The 13419-nt window shown below is 42.0% G+C and overlaps 1 protein-coding gene across 3 annotated transcripts in view; it reads right to left on the bottom strand.

Annotated features, from left to right (window-relative positions):
• Positions 1-13419, bottom strand: part of RASAL3 (RAS protein activator like 3) — a 79386-nt gene that overhangs the window by 1705 nt on the left and 64262 nt on the right. For all 3 annotated transcript variants that reach the window (XM_088480344.1, XM_088480345.1, XM_088480346.1), the window contains 5 exons: positions 11102-11193; positions 5023-5287; positions 2597-2713; positions 2180-2367; positions 114-189 (listed from right to left, as the gene is read on the bottom strand). In XM_088480344.1, the coding sequence (XP_088336470.1) occupies positions 114-189; positions 2180-2367; positions 2597-2713; positions 5023-5287; positions 11102-11193 (738 nt within the window). The remainder of the gene's footprint in view (positions 1-113; positions 190-2179; positions 2368-2596; positions 2714-5022; positions 5288-11101; positions 11194-13419) is intronic.

Below are 13419 nucleotides of genomic sequence, written 5' to 3'. Positions count from 1 at the left end.
AGTAAAGAAATCCCCGAAGTTCTAGTCTATATAATTAAGTATCCTTGCAGTGTGCTAAATGTAGCAAGCCCTGTACCCAACCTCTTTACCACTACTGATGTGTGAGGTCTCACCATAACGGCAGTCTTTTCTTCATATTCCTCTCGCTTCACCTTCTCTGCAGAACTCTCCTTCTCTAAGGCGTCAGTCCTGATATAAAACAGTAATAAGTCTGGTAAACAGTGAGCATTCATAACTGATAGCACCGTAAGTCTGCTGTATCCTCAGAAATACCAATTGTTGAACTAACTTTGTTCTCATTCTCTTTCAATGCCCAAGGTCAATGTTATCATACTGCAATGCTGGGTACACACTGACAGATACATTGGCCGATCAACTGATCGGCCAATTTATCTGCTGCACGTCGGCCAGTGTGTACCCGCGATGTGTTGGTGGATGTCGTCGTTCACCGACATATCGCATTGGCTGTGCTGCACAGCCGATGGACAGATACACACAGCGACAGTCGCGAGGAGGGGGGCGGGAATGCGCCCCTGACCCGCCCACCGGCCGCCGGGTCCCGCCCCCCGGCCGGCGGGACCCGAGGGCACAAGCAGGCCTTCAGTGTGAATTTTCAGTATATCCTATAGATTTTAAGCTTGCGAGCAGGGCCTTCCTACCTATATATCTGTCTGTTATTACCCAGTTTTGTTCTATTAATGCTTACAATTGTAAAGTGCAACGGAAAATGCTGCGCTATATAAGAAACTGTTAATAAATAAATAAATAAATAAATACAAATCTGTCAGGTGTGTACATTGTTCCTCTCTCATATTCCATGGCATAGGCCATAATCTTTCTGATGCATGGATCTTGAAAAAGAAGTTTTGATTGCCCATTAATATGACCAGTGTAACCTATAACCCCAAGGAAATGATGGTCACAAATATCCTAGAATTAGTTTTGAAACATATTAATTTATAAGTATGAATTAAGATAGGGTTAGACAGCTCTTGTTACTTCAGCTTGGACTTGCTGGAGAGCCAAAGGTTGCCGAGCTTTGGTTTAGAGCAGGGTTCTCAACTCCAGTTCTCAAGTCATTTTTTTGTGGATATCTTTCGTGATGTTAAAATTTTACTGTTACAATTTTCATAAAGGTGCTACTAAATGTATAAGTATTATTAATATAGTGATAATTATTTTTATCCTGTGACCTGGTGTTTAGGTATGCTTCCAAGTGTGTTAGTATTGTGAATTCAGTAATCAAGTCAATTGTGTATTTTCCTGTTTGCCTCCAGCCAGCTCTGATTACCCCCTGCAGTGAGGGCAGCACATTCCTATGTTCACATAAACATTAACAGGTGAGATTAACAGGTAACATCTTCTGATTGCTTAGACTGGGGGTGGGTAATGTTCGTTGTGTGTGCCCTCCATTGTTTTGGAACACTGCCTTCTAGACTTGTAGTAGATGAAGAGTAGACAGGCAGTACCCATCCCCTCTGGTCGACCGCCAGCAGGTTACACCGTCCAAACAGCCAGAGCATCCCCCACTCTCGTCCGTCATGCCACTGAAAGTGGAACAGGATAAGGAAGGGATTTCTGATCTGGCAGTTGTTGGAAAAAGGACTGGATGAGTATTACAGTGCCCACTGGACTGGCCTTTACTGCCATGACAGGATCATGGACGTGCTGATCACTGGAAGGTATGAGTGATACCTGTCTGCAGGTCTTCCAACTGGTGTGTACCCACTGAAGAGGCCTCTTCTCTGCTCTACTGATAGCAGAGAAAGTGCCCAGGATATGAGTATGACATCGCCGGGACCCTAACCAAGTTTTGCATTTTTTAATTTTAGGTGCATCTCGAACAATGTAGTGTAATAGTATTTGATACAGTCCCGATGACTAATAAATGATTAATTTAAAACCTAATACTGAGACAATTATAATAATTAAGTTAATGAAGAAAATGGTTCCAATATAGTGGCAGCAGGTGAAACTTTAGTGATATTTTTATTCTTTTCACTGAGCACATTTCCAACAGAATAAGCTAAAGTGGCTGCAGACTCGTTGTATCAGGTTTGTTCCAAACATAGTGATGTGCAGTGCTCCCACTTATGTGCGAGGCAGATAGATGTATTTGCTAAAATTGACATGTACCGCCTGCCCAGTGCCTGTAAGGGAGGGACAGGCTGTTACTTGCCTGCTCTGCATTTGTGTCATCTGCTCGGTCATCTGAGCCTCCAATGCTTTGTGTGACTCCTCCATCTTTTCCAACTGGCCAAGTGCTTCCTGCATCTTCTCCTCCATCCTGAGCAGCTGCACCTCCAGCTTCTTCTGTTTGTCCAGATTCTCCGCAATCTGCCCCCTCATCTCCTGCAGGTACAGCTCCTGGTGGGGTATAACCTTATGTTTAAAAAAAGCCTTTGCAGCCTGTTCTATTAGTGCTTTGCACATACACAAGTAACTTTCACTACGCATCTACATAAACATGGCAGCAATTATTACAGGTTATACCGAGGTTGGACAAGTGTTCGCTGTTCGGCTATAGATGACCAACATTTCCCCAGGACAGTAAGTGAAGTGCAAAATGATGGACCATTGTCTTTCATAGACTTACCCGACTGTCTCCTTCCTGGCTTTTTTGCTTCATAAGATGTAGGCCCTCGTTCCTGCACCAAGGTACAGTAGATTTCCTTCGAGGTAGAGTAGAGGCTGTTCTGAGCGGCGGCATCCTCTGTATTACAGGAAATGACATAAGTCAATATTCTAACACTATGTAAAGTATAGAATCAGGAGAATTGCAGTCTGTGGAGGAGCTGAGAAAGAGCCGAGAAAGAATGTTATTCGTAAACACAAAGCGGTTAGATAATGTAGGACTGTGGTGCAATTGTTGGTGTGTGATGTCATACGCCAGTTTCCCAGTGACTGCTGTAGATATACAGGGGAGGGCCTTGGCAGGACTATATGACACCAACAGGGCGCTACATTTAGCAACTGCTGATGGTAGGTTGTTCACAGTTTGGGGCTACCCATGCTGAATGCTTGGCCCTGTATATGCCTTGTACTGAGCTTTATTTTGCAGGACGGAGGATCACAAGGGCAACAGTGGTGATGGAGGTTGAACCTTGGCCTATACTTTTAGTGTAATGCCTCAGCACCTTCCTATGATACGTTATATGGGGAAGTGGGGGGGGGGTCGAACTGAAAAGTAGATTTTTTTATATCTGTAACTTTTCCTTGTCCAGTTTATATTGAACATTGAATAAAACACTTAATTTATTCTGTGTTTGTATGCACAAGCGCTCCAAAATCAAAATATCTTGTGATGGGGGCAGCTACAGGTATAGGAGGTAACCACCCTCAATCGCTTATGGATCTGTGATTTATGGTAATACCTTAGTGCTCAACCTTTTATAATATAGTATAGAATAAATACATGAATTTTGTGTGTCATCAAATCTTTGTTAAATGTAATGACGTAAATGAATTAAACTATTTCTTATTAAAAAATTTATTTATCTAGTTCACAATATCAGCAAAATTACAATTTTACCCCAATTATTGTTATATTTATCAGTTTAAATTCGAAAGTTACTGTAAAAGCACAATAAGAATCGTTAAGATCATATATTTGAACCAATCCTTATAATCAATTAAAATATATACTAATGAAATGTAGAAACAATTGTATTTGTGTTTTAAGAAACAGCCAGCTGATGGTAAGTGAATCTAGGACGTCCACATGAACAACAGTACGTTTTAAACACAAACTGACATGGGAAGAGGGTGAGTGTGTGGGGATGTGTAGTATAGACAATTACAATAGTGCTTAGTGCAGGGGTTAGGGGCAACGGGGATCAGGTAATGAATAATGTCCCGATGTGGTACAATAGATGTGTCCAAAAAGAGTCCTGCTGAAACAGCCTGAATGGCCTGTTGATGGTAATGTGGATATGGCAGCTTATTCCAATAATATTGGGAGCCGTTGGTGACCGGCTGCTGTAGCCTCGTGGGTGACTTACCCTGTGCTGACTTCCTGCAAGAGCGAGGACTGGCGTTGCAGGAAGTCAGCACAGGGTAAGTCACCCACGAGGCTACAGCAGCCGGTCACCAACGGCTCCCAATATATTTCACAACACACAGGGAGAGACCGTCGTCTCAGAGAGCCCACAAGGAACAGTCACCTACGGGGCATATCGGCAGCCGGATCCCGGCGGGCAGCACATTATTGGAATAAGCTGCCATATCCACATTACCATCAACAGGCCATTCAGGCTGTTTCAGCAGGACTCTTTTTGGACACATCTATTGTACCACATCGGGACATTATTCATTACCTGATCCCCGTTACCCCTAACCCCTGCACTAAGCACTATTGTAATTGTCTATACTACACATCCCCACACACTCACCCTCTTCCCATGTCAGTTTGTGTTTAAAACGTACTGTTGTTCATGTGGACGTCCTAGATTCACTTACCATCAGCTGGCTGTTTCTTAAAACACAAATACAATTGTTTCTACATTTCATTAGTATATATTTTAATTGATTATAAGGATTGGTTCAAATATATGATCTTAACGATTCTTATTGTGCTTTTACAGTAACTTTCGAATTTAAATTGATAAATATAACAATAATTGGGGTAAAATTGTCATTTTGCTGATATTGTGAACTAGATAAATAAATTGTTTTAATAAGAAATACAGTTTCATTCATTTACGTCATTACATTTAACAAAGATTTCATGAGACACACAAAATTCATGTAATTGAATAAAACACTGACTGAAGTTGTATATTTTATTTTAACACTATGGGCCTGACACTGAATTGATTGAAAGTGGGAATGCGGATGGATCTCACAGATATCTGGATAATGCGCACGTGCCAAAGACAGAAATTGGCCTCTGCATGTGCTCTGGATCAGGTATACCCACGTGGCAGGAGTTCGCTAGGATATTAAGTAGAAGCTTGAAAATACTCAAATACAGAATATTCAGATAATTATGGAGGAAAACATGGCAAGACCCCCCTCTCCCACCTTTACAGCGCATGTTGTCACGTCCTCATGTACTGTGGTCACGTCTGCCCTCGTCCTGCGCTCTCGTCCAGCTCTATTCTGCGCAGGAACGCTTTGTGTGCGAGTCACATGACGCCTGTTCTTTTTCTCCCTCTCCTCGATCCTTGGGGGTAGAACTAGTCGTTCCTTGATGAGACTGCTCAGAGATTGGCTCTTTTTCACAAGTGGGCGGAGTTTGCACATATCCCTCGGAAACATGTACTCTGGCTCCTCGCTCTCATCCTGACTGCAGGAAAAATGGTATCATGTGATATTAGTGGACTGCGTGAAGGTAGATGGACTACTGAGCAATGTTGATATGTTATGTCTTTTTCTTATATGCAAAGTATACAAGACCTAAAGCATCACAGCCTTTCTCAGGGTAAGGATGTTACATTTACTTATGGATATTTCCAAAATAAAGGATTTGCACATTGCACACAAACTCCCTCTTTGATAAATGCTTCCAATGTGGGACTAGTTTGTATGGAGGAGGCATTACACTTTTAAACATTGGAAAGTGCAATAATAATGTCTTAATATGTTTGTTGAGGGAATAATCCTTAGCAGAAATTCAGATAAAAAAAGGTTAATTAATTACTATGCCTATAATAAAATAACACCTCAGTCATGCCATAAATATAATAATAATATAATTCTCTATTCTTAAGAAATAGTAACTTTGCAAGCAGGGCCCTCTTACCTATTTGTCGATCTGTCATTAGGCATTCTTGTTTTATTACTCTTCTATTACTGTTTTGTTCCCATTACCCAATTGTAAAGTGCAATGGAATACGCTACCACTATATAAGTATATTAATAATATTGATGTAGTGCAGTGGTTCCTAAACTTGGTCCTCAAGGCACGCTAACAGTCCAGGTTTTCAGGATATCTATGCACAGGTGGCTTTTTTAGTACTTCGGTCACTTTGATTTAACTATCTATGCTCTAGCATGGATATCTTGAAAACCTGGACTGTTAGGGTTCCTTGAGGAACGAGTTTGGGAACCACTGAATTAGTGCATTCATTTTGTTACAGGTAATAAGCGCTTTGTCCTGCACTGAGCAAAACCCTGAAAAGATCTTTTATGTGAGAAGTCTTTTCTGTACCATGTGACAGCTGTTGTAGACTCACTGGCGTCACAAGGGGGGTGCGGGCCGCACCAGGTGACACCACCCGAGGGGGTGACACCAAAATAGCAGAACACCGAGAAGCCAGAAACCGGAGAGAGGCAGGGGAGAGACTGTGGGCTGCACCAGCAGCTGATGGAGCGCTGGGTAAGCCCACTGTGTGCCTAGAACGGGAGGTGGGCACGCCCAGAAGATCGGCACAGATAAGGGGCATTGCTTCGCGGATCAAAGTCACGCCCCTTCAGTGAAGCCACGCCCCACTTCGCACACGCGTGCCTCCAGCGTGCAGAAGAACTCCGACCAGCTGCAGCAGGTGTCACCCAGGTAAGTGACGCCTCTGTGTAGACTTACACAAAACTGCCCTATATGTAGATATGACAAGCCCAGCTTTATTCAGTATAGGATAATGAATGTAATTGCCTATTGCTATTATTCACATGAAGTATCCTATTTTTTTAATTAATCATTCAAACAGCCATTTGGCAAAATGTATAGACAAGTGGAAGAGGGATCACCAATATTTTTATTCCCCTTCTAGACCAAGTTTACTCATGTGCATAAGAAGAAAACTGCTGCACTGCTATATTACAGTATTCCCAAAGTCCACAATTACAGTCCGGGTTTTAAGTATATCCATGTTTGTGAATCAGCATTAAGCTAGGTACACACTATAATGGTGCATACACACAGTCAGATTTTTCTTCAGATCTGAACGATAACGATTTAAAAAATCGTTCAATCCTTCATATCTGAAGGAAAATCTGACATATCTGACATGTGTGAACGATGAACGATGCGTGTTCCCGATGATCAGATAACGATATCTGACATCTGATGTGTTTGCAGTCAGATTTGGACGATTCCATTCATTTTAATGCAGTCAAAAATCGTTCATAGTTCAAAACGTTCAGATTGTTCAAATCGTTCATCTGACAAATCTGACCGTGTGTATGCTCCATAAGATTGTTAGGTCTGTTTACTAAGACTCCGCATACCGTGGAGTTAATGCCACTCCTGCTTCACCTGCTACAGCAGCTGTTACTAATAATAGACCTGCCGAGGAAAGTGACCGCTAATGGTGCATACACACCTAGCGATTTTAAAGAACGATTTGAACAATATCAATCTCATTACTGTTAACGTTCAAATCGCTCATTTAAAAGGACCCTACCAACTTACCATCAACCAGCGATGCGTGGCCACGTATGGACAACAGCGATATCGTCCATCGGCCCTGCATGCCGGTCAACTTGCTCGATATCGAACGAGTTACTATAGGGACCTGCTATCGTTGATCCTGGGTCTCTATAGTCGCTGGTAAGTATGTGGTGTGCTGGGTGATCGATATCAATCTCCCAGCACACCAGGGAAGGTGCATGACGATCAGCCAGCGATATCGTATCGCTGGCTGATCGCTACGTGTGTACGCACCATAAAGGTGCATACACACTAGACGATATGCTCCCTGAGCGATATCGTCTAGTGTGTCCCCGGCAGACTAGACGAAATGTCGTTTATGACATTGAACACAGCCGCTGAGCGATATCATTAACGATATCGTTCAGCGCCGGGCTCTCTCCCCCATTCCCTGACATGCAGCAACCTGACGAGATCGTCAGGTTGGCCTGCATGTCAGCCCGATGAACGATGATGACGAACGACCCGCGGGAACGCGCGTCGTCGTTATCGTTCATCTTTTTGGGCTTAAAAATGGACGATAAAGTGGATGACTGAACGATAACGATATCGTAATCGTTCAGTCGTCCACTCTATCGCCCAGTGTGTACACACCTTAAGTCACCTCCTAGGCGGTAACAGCTGAGGCTCCTTTCCCCTGACAGCCCTGTGTGACTCACCATACCGGCCGGGAGCTGCAGCAATTAACTTTTTTTTTTTGGGGGAAAATCTTTATCAACAAACTGTAACTAGACAACAAGCACTTCTAGCTTCACCAGTGAGGATAAGCAGATACCGGCAGCTACAGGGGGGCGGTATCAGCACTGGAGAAGTCACCCGACGGTAAGTGCCCTCTCCCCTTAGTAATACCTGGGACACTTAGCTTGTCATAGGTGTCTATGGCAGCGCTAAGTGCCCCAGGTGCAGTGTGATATTGTAGCCTGCACTGCAATATCTCCACTAAATATCATTATTCTCAGGATGTCCGTGAACAATTATTATTGAAGTTTTCATTACTTCAGGCTCATTTGGTGTATATGTAGAGCTAAGTATATGCAACATATAGAGTATTATTGACATTCGGAGGTCCGCAAACATCCACTGTTGAAACACTCATTAATTCAAGGTTTTTTATTAACCGTTTTTTTTATTAGGTTTTTTATTTTTTTATAGAAAGTCAATTATATGTAACAGATGTTCTAAAATATTTTTATATGTGGAATTTATATTAAATGTGTATTTGACATAAGTATTGGAGTCCTGACTGATATTTTCTGTCATCTCAGAATATTATTAGGATAAGCGCAGGGATACTTCTATCTTCATTACTAGCTTTAGAGTCTTGAGTATGCAGAATGTAATACCTAGGTGTGACCAATTTCTTCTTGGCAGTATAGAGTAGAATAGATATTAAAAAACACTATTAGATGTAGTACTTGTATTTGGCCAGTAATACTGTGATATTGTTCAGCAGTGTACATGAGATTAAGGGCTGTAATGAGAGTTAGGGGGCTATTTATAAAGTATCAGATTTTAGACCCAATAATGATAATTTCTTATCTATGCTTATCACGCCAATAAGAATGTAGTAAAGTATACATGTAGGAGGTGTTTCCTGTGATGTGTAATACTTAAGTAGAGTGATTGGTACTGCGATCAATTTATTTGCTGTTTTGGGAGCCAGATGCGTTACTGCGCTTGCATCGATGGCCATCCCTACTAATGCCAACTAAAAATGGAGTTAGCCACCAGCGCCAAGCTATGGCATGTTTCACATTCAGGAGCTTGGTAAATCTCACAAATAGAAGCCTTCAGAGAAACCTAAGGGGGCTACATATGCGATCGAACACTGGGGTTTGCAGCAGATATTTCTGATATCTTCTGTGGTGCCCCCTACGATATGTCCATGAGATACTTGAAATTTGTGGCTATTTCCTGAAAACATGTTTTTGGTGAATATCCCACAAATTTATTTTGATAAATAGGCAACTAAGTATAGTTAGGGCAATCTCCTATACCACAGGTTCTCAAACTCGGTCCTCAGGACCCCAACAGTACACGTTTTCCAGGTCTCCTCACAGAATCACAATTGAAATAATTAGCTCCATCTGTGAATCTTTTAAAATGTGTCAGCGAGTAATGAATAGGTGACCTGGAAAACGTGGCCTGTGTGGGGTCCTGAGGACCGAGTTTGAGAACCACTCTCCTATACTATTCTAACTCACATTATACTCCTTGAGGACATTTCTGTATCAATCTGCACTGCAACCTGTGTATTATTACGAGAGAACCGCCTCCTAATGAACCTGCTTGCTGGAAGCATCTAGTCAATTTTTTAAATCTGATTAGCAATGAGACCTCATATCCAAGCTTTATGTATTGAACGCTTATAATGATATATGTATCAATTATTTTTATTTATGTTTTTATTTATATTATTTCATGTGTGTTTGCTAATTAACTGTTAAATTCACACCAGGCTCTTATTCTGTTTTGGAAGAGCCATATACATAATATAAAAAAAATGTTTTAAATTTTTATTGCTTTCCCTTTTATTTTAAAGTATTAATTATTATATATCCAATTCCGGTGCTGTGTAATATGTTGTTTGTTCAAGTTATGGTTTACTACTTTTTAGGTTTGGTCTTACGTATATTTAAATTTCCACAATATAGATCTAAATGATCAAACGGAAATTTAGCCAAGAGCTGTTGGACAATTTCAAAACTGGAAAACACTACCCAGGCATTAAAGGATCGGATGACTTTGGAACCACTGATAGATTGTGCCAGATACTCTATGGGCCTGATAGTCGCACATAAAGTGGTCACAATTCTATCTGCTTCACGCATTGAGAAATAAATGCGTATCTCTGCCTGTATTCATCTATGTGACCTCACCCCCCCTCATCCCTGGGGAGAATCGGCTGAAAGTGGAATAACCCGCAATTCCGCCAGCGCACCCACAAAATACTTATCCTGCCTAGGAATGCCACATTGCTTCCCAGTAACACCCACTCAGTCACCCAGTGCAAGTGAAGTCTGCTATAAATCACAAGATCTGTATGCAGACGGAATTATGTTACTCTGAAACAGGCCCTATATGTACAATGGTACTGTATCTACAAGTGCCATAGTGGTTTTTCCATTGAACAACATGATTTTATGGCTGTCACTCAATTTTACATTTGTTCTGCCCCCGAAACACACTATCCCACAGAAGTCTTTATTCTGCCAGCACATCCACCATCCCGGGGCTCCTGCAATTGGGGAAAACTAACTTTCACATGCTGCAGTTCACTACACACAAAAGTAAGTAGATTGTTTTCTATGGAAAACTTACTGAGGCTTCAGTTTTCCCTCTTCATCTTGATAAACTAGTACAGGCCAAAATGAATAAACCTAGTGACCTATGCTTTCCTGTGTATCTACATTACAGCCATATAATACATCTTTAGCATGGTCGGAGAACCCATGGGAAAAATGCAGCACAATTTAATCTAATTAGTTTGCGGGTTCACATTGAGCAAAACCACTTTGATGTCCTGATGCATGTCTAGTATTTGTCATACAGTAGTTGTAGCTTTAACAAACAAATCTGCCTGTCTCAGTGTTTGGAGAATGAGATTTCACAGCGGGTAAGGGCACTGCCAGGAGGTGGCATGATGATGGACCGATGTTTGGGCAATGCTGAGCTATGATCTATCAACCATAATCTTTATACTGTATCATATATACTGTGCAGCAGTGTTACCTCTGATCCTGGGTGATGCATTCTGGGACAGGCAGACCCTCCGCTAGAGCCTTGAGGATTGTGGGTAATGGTTCCAGCTGATCTTTGGTTTGCTGAGAAGGAAATAAAACCACAGTAAATGTGAGGCGTAAGAAGATAGCAGGAAGTTTCCCCCTATTACTAATTATTACTCTGGGGATTGTAATTAAACAACCAGGTCAGAATGTTATACTGACAGAAAATCTGAGGTCAAATAAATGACTAGAGAAAACCTATAGGATTTATATTTTGATTTCTTAGGGTTTATTTTTCTATATTACATGCAGACCCCAGTTCTGTAATTATTGCTGTAGCTCACTATGGGCCTGATTCAGAGATTTACGCAAAGCCAATATTTTTGCAGGTATCAATTGTTTGCAAATGCACATGCGCAAAAGCTGCACTGCGCACGTGCAGCTCTAGTACTCAGGAACCACTCACAAAGTGAGTGACAGATTAGCGTTTGGGGTTGTAACGAGGGGGAAGGTTAGAAAAACGCAGGCGTGTCTGACGCTTAAACTCTGTTTAATGGGTGTGCATAAACTAGCCACTGTGATCTTCACAGCATGAGAGCTCTGAGCAGTGCTACTGAATCAGGGGTGTTACTGAGTCAGTGGATGTGGAGGGTAGTTTCTGAAATACTGTAGGAGTGTGGACGGTAGTTGCTGAGCAGCGCTACTGAATCAGCAGTGGTATTGAGTCACTGCATGCAGATGGTAGTGGCTGAGCCACTGTAAGCGGAGGGTAGTTGTTGAGTCATTGTATGTGGAGGATAGTTGCTGAGTCAGTAGATGTGGAGAGTAGATGCTGAGTCACTGTATTTGGAGAATAGTTTCTGAGTCACTGTATATGGATAATAGTCGCTGAGTCACTGTATGTGGAGGATAGTTGCTGAGTCACTGTATGTGGAGAGTATTTGTTGAGTCACTGTATGTGGAGAGTAGTTGCTGAATCACTGTATGTGAAGGGTAGTTGCTGACTCACTGTATGTGGAAGGTAGATGCTGTCACTGTATGTGGAGAGTAGTTTCTGAGTCACTGTATATATAGGATAGTTGCTAAGTCACTGTATGTGGACGATAGTTGCTGAGTCACTATATGTAGAGGATAGTTTCTGAGTCACTGTATGTGTAGGGTAGTAGCTGAGTCACTGTATGTGGAGGGTAGTTGCCGAGTCAGTAGATGTGGAGGGTAGTTTCTGAGTCACTGTATGTGGAGGATAGTTTGTTGAGATTACTGTATGTGGAGAGTATTTGTTGAGACACTGTTTGTGGAGGATAGTTGCTGAGTAACTGTATGTAGAGGGTATTTGTTGAGTCAATTTATGTGGAGGATAGTTGCTGAGTCACTGTATGTGAAGGGTAGTTTCTGAGTCACTGTATGTGGAGGATAGTTGCTAAGTCACTATATGTGGAGGATAGTTGCTGAGTCACTGTATGTGCAGTATAGTTGCTGGGTCATTGTATGTGGAGGATAGTTGCTGAGTCACTGTATGTGGAGGATAGTTGCTGAGTCACTGTATGTGGAGGATAGTTGCTGGGTCATTGTATGTGGAGGATAGTTGCTGAGTCACTGTATGTGGAGGATAGTTACTGGATCATTGTATGTGGAGGGTAGTTGCTGAGTCACTGTATGTGGAGGATAGTTGTTGAGACACTGTATGTGGAGGATAGTTGCCGAGTCAGTAGATGTGGAGGGTAGTTTCTGAGTCACTGTATGTGGAGGATAGTTTGTGAGTCACTATATGTGGAGGGTAGTTGCTGAGTCACTGTATGTGGAGAGTATTTGTTGAGATCACTGTATGATGAGAGTATTTGTTGAGTCACTGTATGTGGAGGGTAGTTGCTGAATCACTGTATGTGGAGGATAGTTGCTGAGTCACTGTATGTGGAGGGTAGATGCTGTCACTGTATGTGGAGAGTAGTTTCTGAGTCACTGTATATGGAGGATAGTTGCTGAGTCACTGTATGTTGAGGATAGTTTCGGAGGGTAGTTGCTGAGTAACTGTATGTATAGGGTATTTGTTGAGTCAATTTATGTGAAGGATAGTTGCTGAGTCACTGTAGGTGGAGGGTAGATGCTGAGTCACTGTATGTGAAGGGTAGTTTCTGAGTCACTGTAGGTGGAGGATAGTTGATGAGTCACTGTATGTGGAGGATAGTTGCTGACTCACTGTATGTGGAGGATAGTTGCTGAGTCACTGTATGTGGAGGGTAGTTTCTGAGTCACTGTATGTGGAGGATAGTTGTTGAGACACTGTATGTGGAGGATAGTTGCCAAGTCAGTAGTTGTGGAGGGTAG

This window comes from Taudactylus pleione, unplaced genomic scaffold (genome assembly GCF_031769625.1).
Source record: "Taudactylus pleione unplaced genomic scaffold, aTauple2 ptg000253l, whole genome shotgun sequence".
NCBI classification, from domain to species: domain Eukaryota; kingdom Metazoa; phylum Chordata; class Amphibia; order Anura; family Myobatrachidae; genus Taudactylus; species Taudactylus pleione.
This window is presented reverse-complemented; position numbering and strand designations above follow the sequence as displayed.